General features: G+C 37.8%; 1 protein-coding gene across 1 annotated transcript in view; it reads left to right on the forward strand.

Annotated features, from left to right (window-relative positions):
• The window catches only part of LOC121329356 (metabotropic glutamate receptor 7-like), a 240,011-nt gene that overhangs the window by 208,633 nt on the left and 6,545 nt on the right, over window positions 1-24,833 (forward strand). The window contains exon 9 of the mRNA XM_041274925.1: window positions 8,538-8,784. Within this exon, the coding sequence (XP_041130859.1) occupies window positions 8,538-8,784 (247 nt within the window). The remainder of the gene's footprint in view (window positions 1-8,537; window positions 8,785-24,833) is intronic.

The following is a 24,833-nucleotide window of genomic DNA, read 5'->3' on the forward strand; positions in this document are numbered from 1 at the left end:
GCTGAGGAAGTTACACTGTAATTGGGACCGGCAGGACAGAGCTGTCAGCGCTGGAGTTAGAATAATTTTGCAAAGTTATTAGCAGTGGTAGGACATGGACTTTCATTGCTATTAGATTGCGAGCTAAGCCACCACCCTGTTGAACAAGAGGCTGATTGATCAAAGTGCCAAGAGAGAGGAGAAAAGAGGAGTATATAGACAATGCTGATTGAGGGATCAGCCCCCTTTCAGAAAATAAGCCTTAACTTCTCATGACTTACAAACCCTGGCACTACTGGTTTATAATATGATAAATCAAATATCGAGCTGACATTAGTCACTATATTTGTTGGCCAGGAGTTAAGCTTTTTGCATTTGAGAGAACATTCCATTGGTGTATCCAAAGGGAATTACTATAATGGTAGTGAAAAGTAAAATTCTTTATATCATATACGTTTTTTAAAAGATATTCACTAAAGTTCAGATGCTGTTGTATTTAATTTGATGTGCTCCTTCCAAGATCTGTGCTGATGTAAAGTGAGCTTGGCATGTCTTACTCTAATTGGAATTTTCTCTAGAATAAAATTTAAATTAAATTAGAAGTAATCATGCTTACAAGCAGCAATATATCTAAATGTATATTCAATCTAGTAATATTAAAATTGAGCAGAGTTGAAGGAATGTCATTGCACAATATAACGTCCTTGTTTTTTATATAGCAGACCAAAACAATCCTAATGGATCAAATTGACACTTTCTTTAGGCAGCGCTGTACATCAATCAGCACACATTTCTAATAATTTATTGATGTTTTATGGAAATTTTTGAAGCCTTAATTACTGGATATTAATGGGCAAATTGTAGGTGGGGCTCATTTGTAAATTAAGTCTGTGATATTAAAATGATATTTATGAAGCGACAGAACAGCAGTGCCAACCCTAAAAGGGTCCACAAATAAGACTGATTTCAAATTGGTCTTATTTGGGTGCAAAGAGAAAGTCAGAAAGCAGCTGATAGGAAAGAGTACTATGGCTTCAGTCATTTAGGGGCACAGGAAATTCATGGTATTTTTAAAAGAACTCCACAAAGGACAATAATAATAATAATAATAATAATAATAATAATAATAATAATAATAATAATAATAATAATAATAATAAAAAAAAACACAAAGTTCACAGTGTCACAAAACTGACATTTTATTTAAAAAAAAAAAAAAAAAATTCTATTTACATTATATTTTACTGATGTACAGTAAGTTGCCTAAAATGTGTTATTATTGATATTATTTAAAACAACTTTGAATGACAAATTCAGCAACATTTTCAAGTTTTGTAAAGCTTAAAAACTTCACATCAATTAAAATGACTGTGTAATTAGTCTATTTTGCTGTCTCTAAACCCACAATACAGGTATTCAACATGGGAGAAATGTTAACTGCAAAAGCTGAAATGACAAAACCAAAGCTTTTGTGTTTTTCTTTATACACACTGTATATTAGTAGTATATTGAAATGTCATTATACAGTATGAGGAATTCACCAATCATGAAGCCGGTATTTGTTTGACCCTGTTGCCATAGTTACCAAATGCATGGCATTGAGCTGGACCATGTACAGCTACTGTAGCACTGAAATGAACAGGGGAGGTGAAGAGTACATTTTTCACAGTAGGCAGTCAAATACACGATTTCTGTGAAATTTGTGACATAATGAATTTTCAGGGGCATTTCTTACGACAGAGAGTGCAGACTCCTAACCTTCCTGAACAACTCAGGAACAGAGGGATGGTACTAAGAAGAAGGGGGAGTATTTACGGTCTGCATTACCCTGTCTGATCCCCCTGAGGATGAAATTATAGCTCAATACCGGCTATCTCATTATGTACAATTGTTTGTATTCGTCGTATAATCAATCAGTCAATCAATCAATCAAATCTGTATTTTATATAGTGCCTTTCATAGTGGACCATCATCACAAAGCGCTTTACAAAATGCAATAACAACAAGAAAATCAATAATACTTTAAATACATAGAAATGCATAATACATGGTATAAAGAAAAAAAAAAGCATAATACATTAAATACAGAGGAAAGTGCATAATACATGATAGTAACATAATCCGTGAAATAGGAGCAGCAACATAGCAGCTAATAACAGATATCAGGCTTAAAGATCATGGAAAGCAAAACAGAACATTCATGCCAGTTAATACAGGCAGGGTGGAGTAACATTTGTGCTGTGGCAGAGCGCTACTTTACACTCTGCCAATTTAGCGCTGTGTTGGTCGATCTTGATACATGTCGCCCAATATGCCCACTGTGTCACTATCTTTATCCCCTAGATTCCTTACATCTTTAGAAGTAGCCAATGAACATCAAATCTGTATTACACAGTTTATATTTGCACAGCCATTCTTTTGGATCCTGCTTGTCTTCACCTTTTACAAAATGAAAACGAAAAGTTACCATTATGGGTCCCCGAGTGGCTCACCCAGGAAAGGCATGGGTATATGATGTCCAAGATGACTTATGCAATTAGGGGACCACAGGTTGGTATATCAAGTTAGAATATTAAAATTGACTGTCCCTGAAAAAAAGGAATATATATTACAAATCCATCCAATGTAAATCCTGTTAATGGCTCTCTTCCAGTAATTGTAAGTTTTATTTAAGGATTATATTTGAGTCAATTTACTCAATTTAGACCCACGAAAGGTATTTTAATGGAATGTTCTAACTGTACTATAACATTTAGTTTTCGGAAACAAGGTCCTTCAAGGACATTGTCCTTTTCTACTCAAACAGTTTGCTCACAATAATTGATTTTTTTTTGTGGACATTAATTCAATATCTACTGTGCCCAACAGTGTTAATACCAATTCAATGAGTTAAAAGCAGACTGTTTGTAATTGATATTGTAGGACAGGTTTTTATTTTATTTTTTTATTTACATTTTAAGACTGCCAATAATATAACAGTCATTGCAGCTCAAGTGGACCAAAGTGGTTTCCAAAGTCAACTGCCTTACATCAGAGAATTGTTTTAAAGTGTAAAGCCCTTGTTTTAAAATGATTACAGTATGTGTCTAAAAAACACAAAAAAACATAAAAATGTGCATTTTGCCACCTTCAGATACTGTGATCACGTGGGGCACCAGTTACACAGCTCTTTATTGACATACAGGTAACATCTGCCCTTGCACTATGTTCTCAATCACATGTGGTTTAGGTAAATGGAGGCAACCCCAGAATTTGGTCCAACTGCGCTAGAAGGACCCAAAAGTGTCCCAAAAAATATCAGACAATTGAACCCCCTGCAATGTTTACAAGAAACCCGTTTCTTTACCTTTGCTGTGTCCCGTGTTGTCCATATCATAGCAACATCTTTTTTTAGGTAAATAAACCTTTGCTCGCCAGGTGAAATATTTTTCATTTTTCTTATAAGCATTGTATCCAGTTCTTGCTCTGTCCTGCAACAATCCCAGCACTCTCACTGAAGTGAATTCCATACTGCGGGAACATTAAACAGGTATTTAATATTATTGCAGGAGGGAGCATGATCTGGATACACTACAATCCTGAGAAGAGATTTTTTTTTTTTTTCACCTGGCAAATGTTAAATGTTGAGAATTGTAAACTTTTGCTTTTCTGGAAGGAGAATCCACCCCAACCAACATGTCATCAGCAAGCACATAAAGGCTCAGTTTGTTATTCACCCATGTCGTTTCTTTCGTTTTGGCCTCTCAGTCATGCGCAGAGAGGCTGAAACGGGAGTCGACCGTCTTTGAGCCTGGGGAAGTGCTACCCATGGATTCCTTAGGTTTCCCCCTACATCAAAAATTAAAATGTGAGTAGGGGTTTTTCCTTACCTGAGTGCTGAGCGGTTTGTATTTAGTTTTGCAGGGTGCGTGGTCAGGCTGGAGAGGCCGGACTCTTCCCCTCAGTGCAGTCATGCTCTGGGGGATGGGCCATGTCTCAGCTGCTTCATTTTCATACATTTTTTCCATATTTTTGGTGATAGGTGGCAATGCACCACTGTGGGTTGCATTAATAATTATATTATTTTTCCATTCATAGTTTGGCAGCCTCTTCTTTTGGGGGGAGGTGGCTTATAGCTACTTCCTATCTGTGGCACTGGGATGCATTCTATCGTTCATGTTTTTCCTAGCCGGCCTCGTCGAGCACCCACGGATGAGGAGGACTATGGCCAAATTTATCATTCCCTGAGCTCCCATCACAGTCATCGGGCCCTAAGCACCAATCACATAAATCATTAAATCATCTGTCAATTGTCAAATCAATAAATAATCACACTGTAGACTCTCCGTACTGAAATATTTTGCCCAGTTGATTTACGAACCATGATGTTTGACTACAAATTTTAAAAGAGACTACAATATGTTTAAAAATATAACACTACTATATGGACAATACAGGACACACCAAAGGTAACATAATGCATTGTTAAAAATGTTTGCAGAACACATCATCAACTAAAACATTGCACAAAGATATGCCCCCAGTACTAAATCTGTGTGCCCCTCGACGGCAGTAAACAGGAGAACCCTCTAAAGAATATGCTGGGAACTGTGCATTTATGAAGTTGGAAGTGTTTTGTGGAGAATGACCAATTTAAACATTTATAGATAAAAAAAAAAAAACATCAGTGTTCCTCTCTGCACTCAGAGGATTCCAAGATAAAAGAGAGATCTCAGTGATATGTGAAATAGTCAGATTGTCAGTAACACAAGTCTGCATACAGTTTCCTATTATACAAGCCTTAGGATGTCCTCATTATTTACCGGTAAGTGCAAATCTCACCATGCAGCAGCTATATCCTTTGAACTTTATAATAGCAGACAGAATTAGAAGTGCATACTGTCCAAAAATGTACAATGACAATAGTGTGTTTAAATCGAGATAGATAACGCTAAAAGAATCTGACGTGTAGACTGGTGATTCATGAAGGTCATTCTAAATTAAGTTCATTAAGGGTAACATGGTATGTCACTGAAAGGTCCAACTTGTGGCCATTTTTTTTTAAATTAAGCTTTAAGCTCATAGACTCCCGATAAGAGAGAACGAGTGCATCACACACAGTGCCTGCACTGTTAAAATCAGAGGAGGAATGGGGTTATAATGTGCACATGTCCGAGTGTGCTGCTTCGGTGGTCAGAGATCAGCAATGCACTTTTTTTTTTTTTTTTTTTGTCATTGCTGCTTCTGTCTCCTTCTTACACACACAACACACACACAACAACCTTGCACCTCTCCTTTGTCACTAGTAGTACAGCAGCTACGCTTTCTGCTTTTCAAGGTTCTAATGTTGTTATTTCTAAACCTGTTTCTCTCACTTTTGGTTCTCTCTTTCTCTTATTTGTGTGCTTACCAGACTCTATTTCTATAATAGGTCCTGACTTTGAGCCAATACAGTATTGTAGTTGACATGCTGTGGGTAATTGCAAGCCAGGGTAGTACTTTTTTTCTGTGAGCGCTATTGATAAACATGAAGATTTTTTCCCCTCTCTAATGTATGTCACTCAAACCATATGTCAAAGCTGAAATGTTGCACCTGTGTTTAAGGAGCAAAACCACATTCCCATATGAAGCAATGACAGGTAAATAAGTGCACCCCAGGTAGCAGAATAGTACCAAGTGTCACCACTCTATTGCATGGCACTGCACTAGTAAATTGGGTAGGGCAACTTAAGGAACATATAGACAAGGTAAACCATATATAGCAAATAACACAGGCAGGTGCAACAACAGCAAAATCTTTTGAAACCATGAGAGTATGTTGCAGGTAATGATCAAAGAATTTGGACCATGGTGTCATTCCTTTAGTTAAAGTTCCAAAAGATAAAAAAAACAAATCAGTGATTGTCATTATGAAGCATCTCAATATTAATATGACAGGAAAACAAAAAATGGAACTGAAATAATTCTAGGAAATACCTGCAGCAGTGACTGTTATTTACAATATTAGGCATTTTGTGAAACATGGTTGTGAAATTTTTTTTAAATTTAATTCAGGTTAATTTCAAATAATTTAAAGCTATAGACAAACTACTCTTTCCTGGTGCCTGTGCAGCAGGTCTCCCGAATGTCATTGCTCATAATTTGCTACACAGAAGTTCCCTTTCAATGCGAAGATGACACACCAACCAATACTTTTGTGATATGCCTGCCACAGTTGATGTGACCTCGCAAGATTTGGTGGTCATCTTCTCTTTCAGGGAACCAGGGTTACAACCGTAACCTAACGTTTTTCATATGACCTATTATGGAAAAGGATCACTTCATTCTAACTTGTGAGACAATAAAGGGATTTACCTCAATGCTTAGCAATGCTGACACAGTGCGTAATAACTGATGGCTATGTAGAAAATACTGTTATCATTATTGTCTCCTGTGGAAGGGTTGCCATGTAGGAATAGCAGAAACAGGAGTCAGAAGATTGCAGTGTTAGTGGTCTCTGCGCACTTTTATTATTTCACAAAAATAACAAATATCACCCAATCAAAAGCTATCTCTGTGTAGAGACAGAGAGCACAGTCTACTTCTCTCAGTCCTTCCTCAGACTGAACCAACCCCATAGGCTGTGTCTCAGCTCATCCTTCATACAATGTGATCAGGCCTAATTGACCACCAATTAATCAATTAGGACCTGGCCACATTGTGCACATGTTTTCCAGGTTCCCCTCCAATCAGGTTAGGTTAACCAGTCACATTCTCAAATGGCTAGCTTATCCCTCTTTTTGAGGGGAACCCAGACACTTTTCACACCCACTGTTTATTTTACATGCGCTGTTTAATTGTTTTTTTTTTCCGTGTAAAACTGGTTTAAATTGCATTGCAATGCTAAGCGTCATCAGTACTGCATCTCCAGCCAAGCCCCACCCCGTGTTCGCTGTATTTTTCACATACCTCTTTATAGACGTGCATACTGATAAATCCTCTCATGATCACTCATTTTATCACCAAACTCCTCAATAATGCAAATCAAGTCATTATTTTATTACTATCTCTGTATGGTGCAGCTGCTAGGTCTATTGCTCACAGGCCCCCTTTTTGTTTGATTGTTTTTTTGTTTTTGGTTTCATTCGGCTCCTATTTGTCTCACTCGGCCATTGAATGGTTTTCTCTGTCTTTTTCCGGAGAAAAAAACGACTAGAAACCTGTGCTTTTGAAAAAGGAAAATCGTAATGTAGATCTGGTTTTGGGATAGGACCGCAAAGGGTATTTGACATTCCAATTACTGATTTATATTAGGGATGCACTGAATCTAGGATTCTCGGATTCTGCCCGAATACTTACTTTTTGAGCAGGGTTCGGATTCAGCTGGATACTGAACCGAATCCGAATCCTATATCCGCCCAGACGCACATCCATACCGCTTCACCTGGATCACCTCAGTCGGATGAGAAGCACTCTCTGGCACCCAAACCGGGCAGGTTTCAATTATGGGTCCGGCCCCTGAACGGGACCTCTGCACAGCCCTAGGGCTATCAAACACTGTTGTGGGTACTCTGAACTGAACTGCTTGATGCTGGTAGGGCACCTTCCACATTGAAGCGGCTATCTCTGCATGCCATGCCCCATAGATATGGTATCTCCGGGTGCACATTTTTTGGTTACCCGGTTTCTCAAAGGCGATCTGCGGTTATACCCTCCCAGGAGGGCCATTCTGTCCGAATGGAGCCTTGATGTTGTACTGGAGTCTTTCACGAAGGCCCCGTTTGAGCGTATACACTCCACAGAGTTGAAGCATCTGTCTGTGAAGTCAGCCTTCCTCTTGGCTATCACCTCCGCAAAGAGAGTCAGTGATCTGCAGGCGCTGTCGGTGCACAGCTCCTGTATGTGTATTTGGGACGATGGCAGCAGGGTGTCACTGCGAACAAACCCTGCTTTCCTCCCCAAGGTGATTTACAGCCTTCCACATGAATACAGTCTTTGGAACTGGAGTCTTTTCATCCACCTCCATTTGCTTCAGAGGAGGATAGGAGATTAAATTTCTTCTGCCCGGTGCGGGTATTGAGGTGTTACGTTGATAGGACAAGAGCTGTGCATCATACTGACCAGCTCTTTGTCTGTCAAGGTATATGAACACTAGGACAGCCCCTCTCAAAGCAGTGACAGTCTCTGACAGTGCTGGCTTATGACCGAGGGAGTCATCCTAGGAATGGGCCTGTCGGTAGCTCTGGTATAGAGAGCTCAGAAAATAGGCAGGCATATCCCATACATAATGTTTTGGTGGTTGTCTTCTCTTTCAAGGAACCGGGGTTACGGTAAGTAACTTAACGTTACGTGTCTTGACATGTAAACAAAGCTTCAGTATTCTATAAAACGACTATTGCTGTCATTAAAGGAAAGGCATTGGTAACTATATACCTGAAGGTGTCTAATTAGTGGGCTTCTTACAGTGATTCTGACTGCTAGGCCACAGTGCACTTTTTTGATTGGTTGCTAACATTCCCTAGTAAAGGTTAAAAAAAAAAAAAAAAACTGCTGTAACCAGCTGTATTTTTGTAATGCTATATTTGTCTCTTGTCTTGCAGTTGTACATTCAGACCACCACGCTCACCATATCTATGAGCTTAAGTGCTTCGGTGGCACTAGGGATGCTTTACATGCCAAAAGTATATATCATCATATTCCACCCGGAGCTGAACGTCCAGAAACGCAAGCGCAGCTTCAAAGCCGTGGTGACGGCTGCAACAATGTCCTCCCGACTGTCGCACAAGACCAGCGACAGGCCGAACGGAGAAGCCAAAACGGAGCTCTTTGAAAGCGTCAATACAAACAGTAAGTTGTGCAAGTGATGCATGTTAAGCTATGAATGTTATTCTCTCCTCTCCTATCACACTATGTAACACAATTTTTGTTCCTGGATAGTAAGTGTTATTTCCTAATTGCTTATGCCTCAAAAGTATAGAAAATGGTTATTATTCCCCACAAACTTTGCTTTTGTGACCAGGACAGTGATATTTCAAAATATCACTATTTCCAATGGGAAAATGGGCAAATGTGTGTCTTTTCATTCACATAAAGTCAGAAAAAAACAAAATATGAATCCAAATTAACATGTATTTATACTAAAGTAATACAAAAATGACTACAAAAGATTTAGAAGTGAGTAGTTTTTCGAGATTTACGATTATACTGTAAATACAGTATAATCGTAAATCTCGAAAAACTACTCACTTCTAAATCTTTTGTAGAAAGATTTTTTTTTTTTTCACTTACTACCCAGGAACAAAAAAAAAAAAAAAATTGTTACACAGTGTTATTAATGGCACTGCATATACACTTATCTCCCTTTTTCTATATTCTGTTAGGCAATTTTATATGAGGCATCTTGTCATTTTATTATTCTTAACATTAGATATATTATTTTTTTAACAAACTGGGATATGCTTAATTTTAACATATATTGAATATGACGAAAGAATTGTGACATTTTATCCTTATATTGCTTCAATATGTACAAAAATGTAAACGAAAAACCTGAAATAAAATGCCTTTTTTATATAAAAAATACATTTTCTTTTACATTCTTACTATAATGTATATGAAATGACATCACAAAATGAGAAAGGGAATAACAGTACACTAAAGGTAAGTTTTATATCATTATCAGATTTTAATTTTTGAAATGGGTGAAATTGTTTTTTAAACTAAAATAAGACAGTAATACATTATATTGGCTTAATTAAAAACAAAATGATATATAAACAACCATTGTAAAGAAAACAACCACTTAAGACATGTCTGATATTAAGATTTTACATTTAAGTTGTTGAGACGATTACATTTTATTTAGAAGTCTATGCAAGGAGAAAGCTTTGTTGTTTTGTTCCAGGATGTTGCTAAAATGTGTTCTACATTGTAAACTGAGTAGGCCATGAAAACAAAAGTGAGGCGTTTTACATAGTTCTGCTGTGCTGTTCCATTTCTATCTGCTCATTGACATTTCAAGGCTAAACAGTAAACTTATTCAAAATATCAGGAGCATCTGAAAAGTGTTTCTTCTTATCTGTCCAAAAATCTATATCTGTGAACAAAAACAGTGACGTTATAATAATGGGACCAGTCATATAAAGATGTGATATCTACAAAAGAGACCAGGTTCTATAGAAAAAGAGGTCAGCCATGTACACAAGTAATGCAACCATAGCTAAAATAAACAGTATGCAATTGGTGGAAATGTGACAAGATTGTTTAGAGCTGTCCAGAATAATAATTGAAATGGCCCTGGAGAAACTGGCATAGCTGTGGCAACACCATAGATACCCTTACAGTTTCCTCAAGTATGAGGTAGTCATGGTAGTTTCCTCTATCCTTTATCATAATGTAGCCAAAGTAACTTTAATGACTTAAAATACAGTTGTGTGCACATGTATTAGACCACCTCATTGTTTCTGTTTTGATTTGTTGTGCAAATCCCAGTGACTGAAAATCTTGGAAAACTGTCAAAATAGACAAATAAGTGATTGTCCAATTCAATTGATGACTTTAACAGGCCACAAATGCAATCAATTAAAAATAAGAGAAAAGGAACACATAACCACAAATGGTAAAATATATTGAGAGTCTAGAAGTTGTTTAATATGTCTAATTAATGCACACATCTCCTCTCTATTGAATATTTAAAACGTATATTTCATTTGTCCTCTGTGTGAGTCAGGATCTGTGTGGTGGTCTTTTTTCTTTTCCTCTGTCTTTTTGGAGGGTGTTCTTTCCTATCTTGCTGTGTGCTTTTTCTCTTCTTTTCGGTATCAAGGTAAGTATTTGGCCTTTAACCCAATTCATTTGATGTTGATGCCACTTTACAGCCACACACTCTGGGTGACCAGGGCCCAAGACTGACCTTCTTCTTCTTTCAGCTCAGAGCCCCCTGCCACTCTGCTCTAACCTTAATTACATCTGGAAGTTTGGAATGATAAGACACGCTCTTTTCTACCTTGCTTTCATTACAAACAAAGTGATTCCATTTCCCTGCCTCTGTAGCACCGTTCTACTTGGTCTAATATTGATTGGAATTTAAATCTGTCTGACTTTTAATTGATCTTTAAGCCAAATTTGGCTCAGTATATTGTACATTTTCCAACCCATTTTCAAAAGAGAAATTCTGTAAATACATTAAAAACATAAAAAAGAATATAGTTATAAAGATCTATAGTCCATAGTAAAATACATCATTATGGAAACAATGTAACAGTAGTCGTGTAGCACTTAAAATTGTATATAATCATTTGTGGCACAACCCTGTAATAGGTCTGGGTATACTTTTAAAGCCCCATTACCAAGAAAGAAAGTAAAGATTACTGTGCTATCCATTTTATGTTTTCAATAATTTTCATTTTCCATTTTCAATAATTCATATTATTGTTTTATAGATTCAATCAAATGTTTGAACAATTGGGAGCATACAACCAAATGTGAATATGGTTCTGAAGGATTAGAAACTCCGGGTCAAAACCACCAGTACTCATAGCAGATCCCTTCTTTTTTTGGGGAAAATCGCTGGTGCAATACTGATGCTGGTATACAAGTAGCAAACTTTATTATGGTAAAATGTACCAGCCCCAATATTCCACTGGCACTGACGTTTACAAGCAGAGATTTTTCAGCCTGACCTTGTACTATTTCCTGAGGGCTGGAGCAGATAATGATGTGAAAAACATTAATGAATTCTGTGATCAAATCAAGGTTTTCAACCTGCCCATATCTATAACGAAACATGTTTGATGTCCACAAGTTAGAATTCTATTATTATTTTTAGGTTATATTGTTACAGATATGTATATATATGTATATATATATATATATATATATATATATATATATATATATATATATATATATATATATATATATATATATATATATATATATATATATTCTTCCCAAAACTTTAAACTGCTGCTGCTTCAAAGCTGTGTGACTGATCAGGTTTTGACTTGGCAGGTAACAAGCTGGATACATTAGCTATCTGATGCTGAAAAATTTTTGCTGCTGCGTCCTTGCAGTTGGCACCATGATGCATTTTTCGACAAAACATTTCGAAACCTTCTTCTTGGGAACCGGTGAAGCGATTGATCCGAAACTTGGCGTAAATCATCAGCATCCAAACCCACATCAAGTTTGCAAAGCAGAAGTTGCTGTGATAAATTTTAATGTCAAAATGGCTGCCACAAATCTTATCAAAACGCGCCCCTAAAAACAAACTGCTGCTGTTTGAAAACAGTTTGTCCAACAAACTCCAAACATGGTAGTTATTGTCCCAGTAACAATGGGAAACAAATATGTCAAAATGGTTATGTTTTATAAAACAAGATGGCCGCCAGGTGTATGTTTAAGTCTGAAATTTAAAACTGCCTCAGTTGACAAACTTCACAAGCATCATCCGTTTAGTCATATGTTTAAATTGAAAAATCAGTTTAGCAGATGGGCATTGAAGGTGAGATGGAAACAAATGTCTGACTAAGTTATAAAGAAATAAGCGTATATGTGCTTGTAAATGAATTACAAAGGCACAAGGCACAAGTGCATACCAATATCACAAGAAATGTGCCATTTATAAATATACTAGCTGGCCACTGTATTACGATGTGCACTTAATATTTGGTTTGGCAGGTGTTTACCCCGATCACAGCCTTCACACAATTGACTCCACAAAGTGCTGGAAATCTCAAAGGATATTTATCAAGTCAGTCATTAGTATTTTATGCAGCTGCTGGACGTGATGACAAGTTGTTTAATTGAGATCTGGGGATTGTGGCGGCCATGGATGAAGCCTTATGTCTCTGACATGCTTCTGAAACTATTTGCAACTCTGGTACTGTGCTTTATCCTCTTGAAATTAACCATTGCCATGCTTAATTGACTTATGGAATTTGTTTGACCTTCAAGAGTAATCAAGCGTAAAACCAACAGAACATATCCAGTCAGGTAGACCACGGGGTATCCAATCCTGGTCCTGGAGTGCCGATGTCCATCTTGGCTTGTGTTCCAACGGTACCTTAAATTACTTAATTTGACCAATGAAGTGCTTATTAGAAGCATAATTGGTCTAACCAAGTAAGGTACAGTTGGAACAAAAACCAGGAGGGACACTGGACCTCCAGGACCAGGATTAGAGGTAGACAGGTTCTAATAAACTGGCCAGAGAGTGTATTGTAGCGACTCAAGTATTTCATGCACATATGGCATTGGATACCATGAAACTGAATTTTGGTGTTTAACCGATGATAATCAACAGAGAAGTGGTTTGTCCCATCCAGTTTCTCAATAAGGACCACGGGGCTGACCAAGGTGAAGACAATGGCTCCACGATATTAACAGTACAAGTACGTCCTCTCTGATTAAGTTAAACTGAACTTAAAACAAACTTTTCTTTCTTTCCTTCCCTTAACGGCAGCATAAACTATAAGTGAAGAAAAACTAAAATACAGCGAGCAAGCCCAGAAAAGCTCCAGCAGTCCCACTGGATATGAGCAGTCAAAAAACACATCCACACCCCTCGAGAAATTCAACTTACTTATACCTAGAACCGCTGCCGGCGGTCATTATGACAGTTACATTTTAAACAACCTCAATATTAAAATGAATGGCAAACTATTAGATAAAACTCAAAAGTTTTATTCAAGCACATCATATCAAGCATCTGCACAGCCAAAACACTGTATTTAAATGAACAATATACATAAACAGGTTTATTTTGTAACTTGCACATATAACTACAAAAGCATGCCAAAAAATAAAAAAAAAAACTATCATAAAATAAACATTTCAAATATACAAAACTAAAAACAAAATTAGTTTTCTTTAAAAGTAACATAAAAAAAGAAATAACTAAATTCCCATTGTAATGTGAGTGCGAAACAGACTTCAAATTAACATCTAAAGTAGCACTTTTCCTGTGCATTTACCACATACTGCTCTTTCACACCGGGCACACATATCATAAGTTTTATTTGCATTGCATTTAGCTATCTGGCATTGTTTTATCTTGCGTGTGTCACAGGGTGCAGCACTGAATCCAGGTGGAGTTGCATTTGCCTGCTGCTTTGTAGTTTTCTGATGGAAATGTTTCTGCCAAAGCTCTGTGGCTAGGTTCAAGATGAAATCTCTCATATTGCAATTTTCCCCGGTGCATTCCTTGTACAAAACGTAAGGTCCAGTACATTGTGAAATACAGCAAATGGCCACCGGTGGAACTGGACTGAGTACTGACGTGCCACCTAGTCTAAAATTGTGTAATTGTAGAAATCCACAGTCTCCGCTATTTTCTTGTCAATAGTACCAATGATGGGGCTCCTGAGTGGCGCATCCAGTAAAGGCGCACTGCCTGGAGTGCAGGATGCACCCTATATCCTGGACATCGTCAGTTCAAGTCCAGGGGGCAGCACATGGGTAGGCAGGGCTTAGGTTAGCAAGGGTGTCCTCGGCTCACCACGCACCAGCGACCCCTGTAGACTGGCCAGGGGCATGCAGGCCTGCCTGTAAGTTGCCCAGACCTGCGTCTTTCTCCGACACTGTAGTTTTGAGGTGGCTGCATGGCGGGCCGCAGAGTGAAAAGAAGCAAACAGCTGACGCCGCATGTTTTGGAAGATGCATGTGTCTTCGTCTCTCCTGAGTCAGAACGGGGGTGGCAATGGTGACCCGGGTTGAAATAAAATAATTGGGCTTTCCACATTGAGGAGATAATGAGAAAAAAGAATTGGCAATTCCAAATACAAAAGAAAAAAAAGTCCCAATGGCAACTTATGTATGAAGGGAGCTGAGAGTAATTACATTCTTTCTCGGCTTGCACTTGTAAACAATTAGTATAGCACAGTCATTGTGTTTCAAAATTGTCCTGGAGTACAGCTGTGGTTGCAAGCTTTGCACAGATGGTGGAAACTCTCTTCTTACTTTGTTCACTGTTCCAACTGTTTTCCAGCTGTTTTTTTTCTTCAACTATTTTGCTAATCATCATTTTGTATCCTATGTGCCTCTGCTACAGTACAGCATTGAATGTGGTGTAGCATTTGCATATCGATCAACAAATGAAATACACTGAGAGTGCTATTGCTGTTGTGTTTTGCATACAGCGTGGGACCTGAGATTTCAGTGAAAACGTTTTGTGCAGACCGTCTTCCTGCAGTGTCAACACCAGGTTTTCCCAAACAGTGCCATCCTTCCCAGTCTCCCGAATGCCTGTCCATGCTGACGAGGCAGCTGGAGTCGCTGTCCTTGGTACTGCTGCGGGTGAAGAGATTAGCATGGCTGGCATGCCTGCAGCTGCTGCAGGAGACGGTACAAGCAAAGCAGCTAGCACTGCAGAAGTCATCTCAGTGGGGGTAGAGATAACAAAAGGCTTGTACATAAAAAATAGAATATTGTAGGTTATATTCAAGATAAAAAACAATGATAATCCAGGTGCAAATATATTTTATTTGTACAATCCAAGTCTGGTGACAACACGGCAGTAAATAATAACAATGAGAACAGGCAATACAGTGGCGTGTATTGCACTATTGTAAATCCCTGGGTTGGTCCTTAAATAACATTCCCGTTTCCTAAACACAAACACAAGTCCACAGGGAGTGATTTAGTGCTTGTGATGTAAATACAGTTAATTTGTGAAACAAGTACAGTGATGTCTGGATATGTGCTGGCCCGTGGCAACAGCTCCGGATCGTATTCAGCCATCTAATAATAACAAAAAGTAATTATTTAGACAGGACAGAACAAAACAAACAAAACACTCACGATTACAATACATGGTCTCCTTCTGGTTCAGCTCTAACCATACAAAGGAACAGATCACTACACCCCATTTTGTACCATTAATCATGACGCCTTTATATGTGACAGAGACTGATTCATTCTGTCTCTGTCACATATAGCTATATACATGTATTTATCCTTCTCAGATACAAGTGGTTACCTTTCTCATAACACAATTTTTTACAGAGAAAAAACAAATCGTCTGGCCAGGCATATTGCAGCCCATGCTAGAATCAGCAAAGTGACATTCTTATTGCATCACTAATGTGTGGTGAGTTCCACGGTATATCGATGTACTACCAAAGGCTTTGTAATACCGAAAACATTTTTGTGGCTCTAAAGAGCAAAACAATTTTCTCCCAAGTCCCTTTTGGTTTTGTTGTTGGTGTTGTTTTCTTTACTTTCAGTGTGACAAAGAGAGTGAAGACCACAAGGCTATATGTAATAAAGGCTAAGGGGGAAATAAGTCTCTATCTCCTTTTAATAACGTTCAAGAACCTTAAAACTGGGACCAACCTAACTCCGCCTGGTGGGTAGTTTATTCCTCCCCTATGCTGCGTCTCCCTCCCATCCCTGGCCTTGGTCATCTTCTCACATCTTCTCAACTCATTATTAGGAAGGTATCTCCTTCAAAGCTGAAAGGTAAAATTAAGTCCAAGACTGTATTCTATCAATTCTTTTTGAAGTAAAACAATTATACAAATTAATAATGTGGTGATAAAAATGTAGTATTGTGGGGTTTTTTTTACAACACACTAACAATGGTGTTAGTTATTAACTTTAAATGGACCACATCAATTTTTAATCTCAAACCATCACCCAAGACACCAAAAATCCAGGTCAGATTCCTCTCATGGTCATTAATCATTAGCATCTTGTGGGATTTAGAAATAGCAGCCAAGTGAAAGCTTTCAAAGCTCATTCCACTCTGAAAACATGCAAGGCTAATACTTCTAAAATAAAAGGCAGTTTGCAGTTCTTTTAAATTCAGATAACTTCAGAACTTAGCAGGCATCTGGGGGCCTCTGAGTAGTAGGTGCTCACAATATCGTACATACTTGATAACCAAACCCCTCATGTCTCTGTCTCTCTGGGAAGAAAGAGAATGTATCTCTTTTCATTTTTGTTTAATGATGCAAACTTTCTGAGGTTTTGCTAGTAAACCTTCACAATTTGGCCCCAATATTGGTATTTGTTGTCTTGGTTACAAATTAATCATTGGGCATCAAGAATACTAAAGTGCCCAGGCAGACAGAATAAAGATTTGTTTTTTAAAGGCCATCAGTCTTTTAAAGGCCATCAATCAAGTTTGCAGATCATGAAACCTGTTTTTTTAAAGAGCATTTACATTCACAGTCCAAAAAATGACATTAAAAACCAAGTTGTAACAGGATGGCTAAGAGATGATGTCCGTAGACCAGAAAGTTGACAGACACAGGTATTTGTGGGTGAAAGTGCTGGTGAAAGCGCAAAACTCTGCTCACAGAGCAAAATACAAGGTTGAACAAAAACTAATTTCGAACATAAAACACCAAACAAATACCATGCTGGACTGCTCAGCATGAGCAATTGCTTTTAATTTCTGTTTCGTTTTAGATTCCCTTTCAGCTCACTCACTCACTCACTCACTCACCTTCCTCCTTCCAAACATCCACCCTGACAAGCAAAAGCTGCTGGTTTTTATACTACTGCCCATCTCCAGTTTGGCAATAAATTAATCAACCTGGAGATGGTCACATTCTGCACAGGGTTTTTAATATCTGCGTGGTCGACGGCAACTCTGTTTATTCATTTGCTGCCAACCACACAGTCTCATGGGCTGTCTGGCTGAGACAAGCTGCTAACACTGCCTCTGCCAGACCACACTTAAATTAAACAATAGCCAACTGAAACATCATATTTTAAATAAACACAAACAATATAGATATATTTTAAATAATAATACAATAGACATATTATAAAGCCATGCCCCCTCTAATTATGTGTAGGGCTTTTCTTCTGCCCTGCCCCATATCCCCCCTTGTGTGCAGCACACCTGGCCCCAACGGACATCTCCCCCTTAAAGTTCCAAAAGTCCCGGTTATAGTCCCTGCCCAGGAACAGAGGCAACCATGGTTCCATGGGTGGCGGACACGGTGGGAGGACCTCCTCCAGTGCGGCCATGCTGACAGCCAACAGGCTGGCTCCTCCAACCAAGGCAATACTGACAGCGGAAATGCTGGATACTCCAGTCAAGGCAGATCTTGCACCTGTGCGGTGCATTCTGGAAATGGCAGAGGCATGGGCAGCGGTAATGCTGACCTCAGAGTGGGACACTCCGGCAGTGCCAGCGGCGCTGTGTACCCCGGCAGTGCACACTTTGAACAGTCTTGGCCATAAAAGCTTGTAGCTCTTTCAAAGTTGCCATTGGCCTCTTGGTAGCCTCTTTGATCAGTCTCCTTCTTGCTCAGTCATCCAGTTTGTAGAGAAGGCCTGATTTAGGCAGGGTCTTGGTGGTGCCATACACTTTCCACTTCTTAATAATCATCTTGACCATGCTCCAAGGGATATTCAAGGCCTTTGATATTTTTTTATACCCATACACTGATCTGTGCCTTTCAACAACTTTGTCCCGAGGTTCTTTTCAAAGCGCCTTGGTGCTCATGGTTGAGTCTTTGCTTTGAAATGCAGAGGGAACCTACAGGAACTGTTGAATTTATCCTCAAATAATGTGAATCACTACAATTTAACACAGGTGGGGGCCACTTAACTTGGTGTGTGATTTTGAAGATGATTGGTTACACCTGAGCTAATTTAGGATTACTATTACAATGGGGGGTGGACACTTATCCAACCAAGATAGTTCAGTTTTTATTTTTAATTATTTTTTTACAAATTTCTAGAATATTTTTTTCACTTGGAAGTTGTGGGGTAGGATGTGTAGATACATTTAAAAAGAAAATGCATTTTAATTCCAGACTATAAAGCAACAAAAGGTGAAAAATTTGAAAGGGGGTGTAGACTTTGTATATGGATATTCATTATTCGTGAATTCAGTGCATTCTGCGTTAAATAATAGTTCATAGCTCCTACATACAAACTTGCAAAGCAATGCAATTTCACCACATGAAGGTTGTCATGCTATGGAGTAAATTAAGTCATGTCTTATTGATTTGTGAGCTATTCATCATTAGGAAACGATCTTTACATTTACACAAACAATGCAATTCCTATGCACCGATAGTGTCTGTCCGTCTGTCTGTCACGCTGTCTATGCCGGACACGATAACTGCATTGATTGGTCTTTGCCAAACTCTTAGCCTCCAATGGTCATTTTAGAGTTTCTAACCATGTTGTTACTGTGAGAGTATTACGCACATGTATTATGGAATATTTAAAAAATGGTGATGAGATCATGCTTCCTTTTGTTCCTTCCATTCCATCAGACTGTAACAAAATCATATGCTGTCAGATGCATTTTTACATCTTTGCAAGTATTCTTAATTTAACAGTTATGCCAGTGGAGGCTTAAATAATTCAGAATTGTCATGTAAATCTGAAGCTATTTAAAAAAAGCTTTCTGTATTCCCTGTGCGGTAATACTGAGTGCAGTGTCAGTCATTAAAATATGTGTTCCTATTAATTTCATATTTAAATAATATGAAGCAAATGTCCCTTCACCACCCTTATTAATATTCAGTTGTAATTAACATGAATTAGTTCATCATGTGCAAACCCTTATCTGTGACCCTTTGCGTTCATATGCAAAGACTAATTAAGCTGATTAAGGGCAAATTAATGTAATCAACAAATTAATATGTATAATTAATATTTTAGTTAGAAAGACTAGTAAATTGAATAGCACTCTGTAGTTTCCATGTAATTAAAAGAGGTTTCTAATCCAGTTAACAATCGAATCTATGTTATTATTTAATCAAAAAAACAAGATGTATGCTTTTGTGCTGTGTTAGTGAATGTATGTAGGTGTTACAGGGAGCTGCACAGTGAGATTATTTAAATCTATCAGTACATGAGTTTAATAACACGCAGCTGGTACACTGGGATCTGGGTTTAAATATAATGTATTTGTTAATTATAGTAGTACCTTGTAGTAGTGAGTTAGTTAATTCTCAGATTTAAGAGAGTTTATTTGTTCTGTGAAATTTTGATGAAACACCTTTTCTGTCCCTACTGCTATTTATGTTGTCATTCAAATTTCCATTTGCAGCTTGCTGGTCTAGCATGTTGAAAAATCACAACATATATACTGTATGTAGTCCCACAGAAACCCCTGACAACAAATTTCTATTGAATTAATGGCTTCAAGAGAAACTGGTAGTTAACTGTCATGTTAACTTTCAGATTGTATTTATAATTTATTCAGTTACATTTTATTCAGAACATAGAATTGACTTTTGATTTGCTAATGCTGGCATACAAAGCTTCTCAAAGTACAGCTTATGCACATTATCAGTTTTCTGAATCTGCAAACGTTAACATTATCATATATGTATGTGCAGTTTTGAAAGATAAACATACTATAGCAAACATATATGTATTAATGTTTCAAATGATATTGGTGCAAGGTTGGAGAACCCTCTCAGTTTGTATGCCATATTTTCAAGGAGTCCATTTCTAGAATTTACTCCAGTCTATCAGCAATTTCTACTGTTATATCTATCAAAATGACATTTTTTCTAAGCCTGCTAATGTTATTCTTGAAATTATATACAAAATTCTTATTTTAATGAATCTATCTTGAAAAGAAAATAACTTATATGGGAAGTTTTGAGAACCTGATACAAAATCAGCCCTAACAAAATCTGCATAATACAGAAAAGGGAGAATCTGCCCCAAGAAGTGTTCCTTCCAATCAAGCAGTCTATGATTCACCACTCATGGTGTACCCTGGTCTAATGAAATATGCATATATCTGGAAACAGCATCAGGTTCTTATTTCCAATGAGATTATTAAATATGCAGTGACTGGAAAGAACTGACTAGTTAATGACTGAATTTAATTAATTAATTCTTCAAGAACCTGTGGTTGTATTAATGTCTGTATGAATCTTTTCTACAACAATCAACCAGGTACGCATTTCAGCTCAAGGATGGTAATGTAAGAGATGTATGGTTCGATAGGCATTAAAAAAACATAAGTATCACCTTAAGCAACTAACTTTATAGAACCGTCTGTATCATTACATTCTTATAGTAATAAATTGCCTGGTTACTGTAAAGCAAGCTGGTGTCATGGGGAACGAGCCGAGTTACAAGTTTTAGTGTGGCTGTATTGAAATCCTCCAGTGTTTATATAATTAAATTGCATGCTGGTCAGTGTTGGTAGTTCGCTGGTTTTCAGCTGGAAAGACTTGGTTGAGACTTGGTTGAGGAGGTGGTTCATCTGGAAGAAATGTCCATCAAGAAATATATTTACTGTAAAGTAAACTGTGTGTTGTCTACATTATTAAATGCACCTATTTACTGTGCTCCTTGTTTTGGATGTTATATACCTGCTGGGTTCCCAGTAAGAAGCTAAATACATAGTGGCTGGGATTTTCAGCAGGGTCATAATTTTCTATCATTCATTTAAAATAGAACAGGTGCAGCAGTACAGATTGTTGCAATGTGGTTCTGCACAAGTGAACTAGGACCCTGTTTACAAAGCTTTAACCAGGAGTTATTCCAGTGAATCAAAAACAGTGATAGTCATGACAATGTTCTAGTCAGTTGACTGCTTCGTCTTTAGCAGTAGTTAGTTTCACGAGTGAATGGGCTTTTGTAACAGGGTGAGCAGCCCTGTACAATATTTCTTTTTAGAAAGCGGTTTCCCCCTCCACCCTTGTACTGCGTTATTTGGTATTTGTGTTTCATGATTTATTTGTTTATATAAATGTCAGCTCTCGCCGTCTGTTTTTTGTTATTGTATTTCACGGCAAAAGCCGTGTATTTGTTTTTAAAAACCTTGTGGTAATGTGTGGCTGTCAGCTAGTGCATTGTTAAACTAGCCAGCAGTCACAGAATTAATAAACTCGTGCAAATTGTGGCCAAGGGATAATAGAATAATTACCAGCTACTTAAACCCCCTCAGCCAGCAGCTCTCCCTGCCCTGGGTGGGTGCACGGAGGAGATCGAAAGAGAGGAGATATTTAAAATACAGGATCAGTGACAACAGTCTGCCCAGCCTGACCTGTGTGTGTAGTTTATTTTGTGTTTGTGATTTGTTTTTGTTTAAATCTTTTATTTCTTGCTGTGAGCAGTGTTTGTTTTGTTTAAATATTTTATTTATTTTTGTTGTAAATAAAACAGCGCACCACTTGTCTTTTGAACTGCAGTTACCCTGTCTGTTGTTGTTCCTCCTTCTGGCCTGACATCACCACAACGCCATTTCCTGCCACAGCCCTATAGTGCAATACTCACTTGCAAACACTGTCTGAGCACAGGCATTTATTTGAAATGCTATGACTAGTATTAGCCATCAAGAGAAAACAGGAGGCTTAAATAGAGGAGATTCACATTCATCTCATAGGTCATACACATATAATATATTAAAGCCCTCATATAACGTGTCCCAAAAACCTGAGTGTGCCACAGAAACCAATGTCATGGCTTCTTTAGTGTGACAACAAATTTCAATTGAATTAATGGCTTCAAGAGAAACTGGTAGGCTTCATGTTAACTTTCAGATTGTATTTAATTTGTTCAGTTACATTTTATTCATAAACATAAAATCTAGCTGGCTAAAATAAGAAAACATTTACCACTCAAAATAAACATAAAATGAACGTTTAATATTGTCCTTTAACCCTTTGTGGTCCTATTTCGAACCAGGTCCGACATTACAATTTTTCCTTTCCAGACTGATGTCAGACCCTGTCCGACATCATCAAAAAGACGTCAAGCATAGGTCTCTAGTCGTTTTTTTCTCCGGAAAAAGCAGAGAAAAGGTTTCAATGGCCGAGTGAGGCCGATAGAAGCTGAAAAAAAGAAGGTGGATCTGAGCAATACGCATAATCCCTTTAAAACAGACATAACACAGACATAAACAAAAAAGCATCCAACGCTTAATGAATATCGCAGACATTTGTCCATCTTTTTTAAATGTTGTAGTAATAAAATAATCACTTGGATAACATTATTGAGGAGTTTGGTGATAAAACCAGTGATCAGGAGATGATTTATTAGTATGCACTACTATGGAGAGATATGTGATAAATACAGTGAACAAGGGGTGGGGCTTGGCTGGAGATGCAGTACTGAGTGTTCTGTTGATATGCAGAGCCTATTAAACCTGTTTTACTATGAATAAAATTGCTTTTAAACGGCACATATTAAATAAACAGTGAGTGTGAAAATAAATTGGACCTGACGCACCTGACAGGTGCTAAATAAATGGAGCGCAAAGGGTTAAAAGTAACCTTGAGGTGTCTGAGAAGTAACAAGGGTGGAGACATGAACACCACTAGCGAGTGTCTTAACACTAAGCTAGAGCCAGGCTCTTCGGCAGGCATGGTTACAGAGCTTTCAACCTCAGTTCACCAAAAGGGGTGAAAATATGCAACAGTGGATCACACACCATTGCCTGTTCTTCGATGGAGAGTTCCTCATGTTTATGTAAGTGTAATACAAGATGTAGAAGGTGGCTTTACATATAAATAAAACAAGATCTTTAACAGAGGTCACTGGTTCTTGAGAGTTATGTTGCTCCATTTTTCTGAACACAGAGTGTGAGGAAACTAGTAATGCCTTTCAAGTTGTTTCCTCAAACTTTATTACTTGTGATATTATAGGACGGCATATTTAAAATTGCATTTTCAATGCAGCGAGAATCTACCTCAAGTACCACTTGGGTTTATTTTCATAACTACTGGTATGATTTTTTTTTAAAACACGTTTAGGCCCTAATTTGAATGTTAAGTTTGTCACAGTTTTGTCTAAAAGGGAATTAAACATAGTGTTGTTTAACTCGAACCACTCAAACTCACTATTTGAACTGATCCTGTTCAGAACTAGGTTGTTTCTTGATAATGTAAGGTGTGTTTTTTCCTTTCAGAAAAAAAAAAACTTTGGAAAAACGCACACTTATACCCAAATCCTTCTCTCCAATAGAGCCGTCTTTATGTGTGAGATTCAATTTTAGTCATTAAACAGTGGGGTAAATGTCATACCATGGAGAAAGTGGAATGGGTTATGTTCTGTACCATCAGACATGGGTCTTAAAACTGATTATAAAACAAATACACCAATAATGAGACAGTCATAGAAGTGAAACTTAAATAAGATGAGTAATAATTGCTTTATTCCAGCTTACAATAAATGACTGTCCCCAGTGAACCACACCAGTTGTATTTATATCCTACCTGCCTACTCACAAACCACTGTGATGGACATCATCCCAACCCTTTCACATCCGCCACCTTGCAAACCACTCCCATGCTCAGCCTAAAGTGAGAGAAAGAATCTAATAACAGAACACAAGCAGGGGAACCCTCCCAATTATTAACTTGCAAGTGGGCCTATTCTTACACCAACTACTGTAAGCCTGACAACCAAGTCCCCTGTTGAGCTCTAGCTACAGCCACACTGTCCATACCGCCCATAATCGATACACGCTGCACTGTACCCTCTGGTGATTCCATGAATATTTCACACTGGCACCATGAACTGTATGTGTATTTGAGTAATTATTATGAGTTGACTGTGCCACATTTCTTTCTTTTTTAGTCTTGAAATGAGTGGTGCGACTTGGATTCAGAGTAGACTGACTTTTGAAAATACGACATATTTGTGTTTACTTGAAGTAATTAGAGACTAATGTGCCAGTCATTTTTATATTGCACAATTATCAATATAACAGGGTAGGTAACATTTACCTAACCTTTACTGACATTTGTCAGAATGATATAAAATAAATTAATAATGCATTACTACTGATCTCTCTTTCACAATGACCTTTACTGATTTTCTGTTATTACTTTAAATGGAAAAGGACACTTCATCAAAAGAAAAACAGAATTGGCAATGTTGTGTTTAGTGTGCACTGCTCTGTAAAACTATCACTCAAGCATTCCTTTCAGATTTAGAAGTGTGTATCACCT

Source organism: Polyodon spathula, chromosome 16 (assembly GCF_017654505.1).
Source record: "Polyodon spathula isolate WHYD16114869_AA chromosome 16, ASM1765450v1, whole genome shotgun sequence".
In the NCBI taxonomy this organism is placed as follows: domain Eukaryota; kingdom Metazoa; phylum Chordata; class Actinopteri; order Acipenseriformes; family Polyodontidae; genus Polyodon; species Polyodon spathula.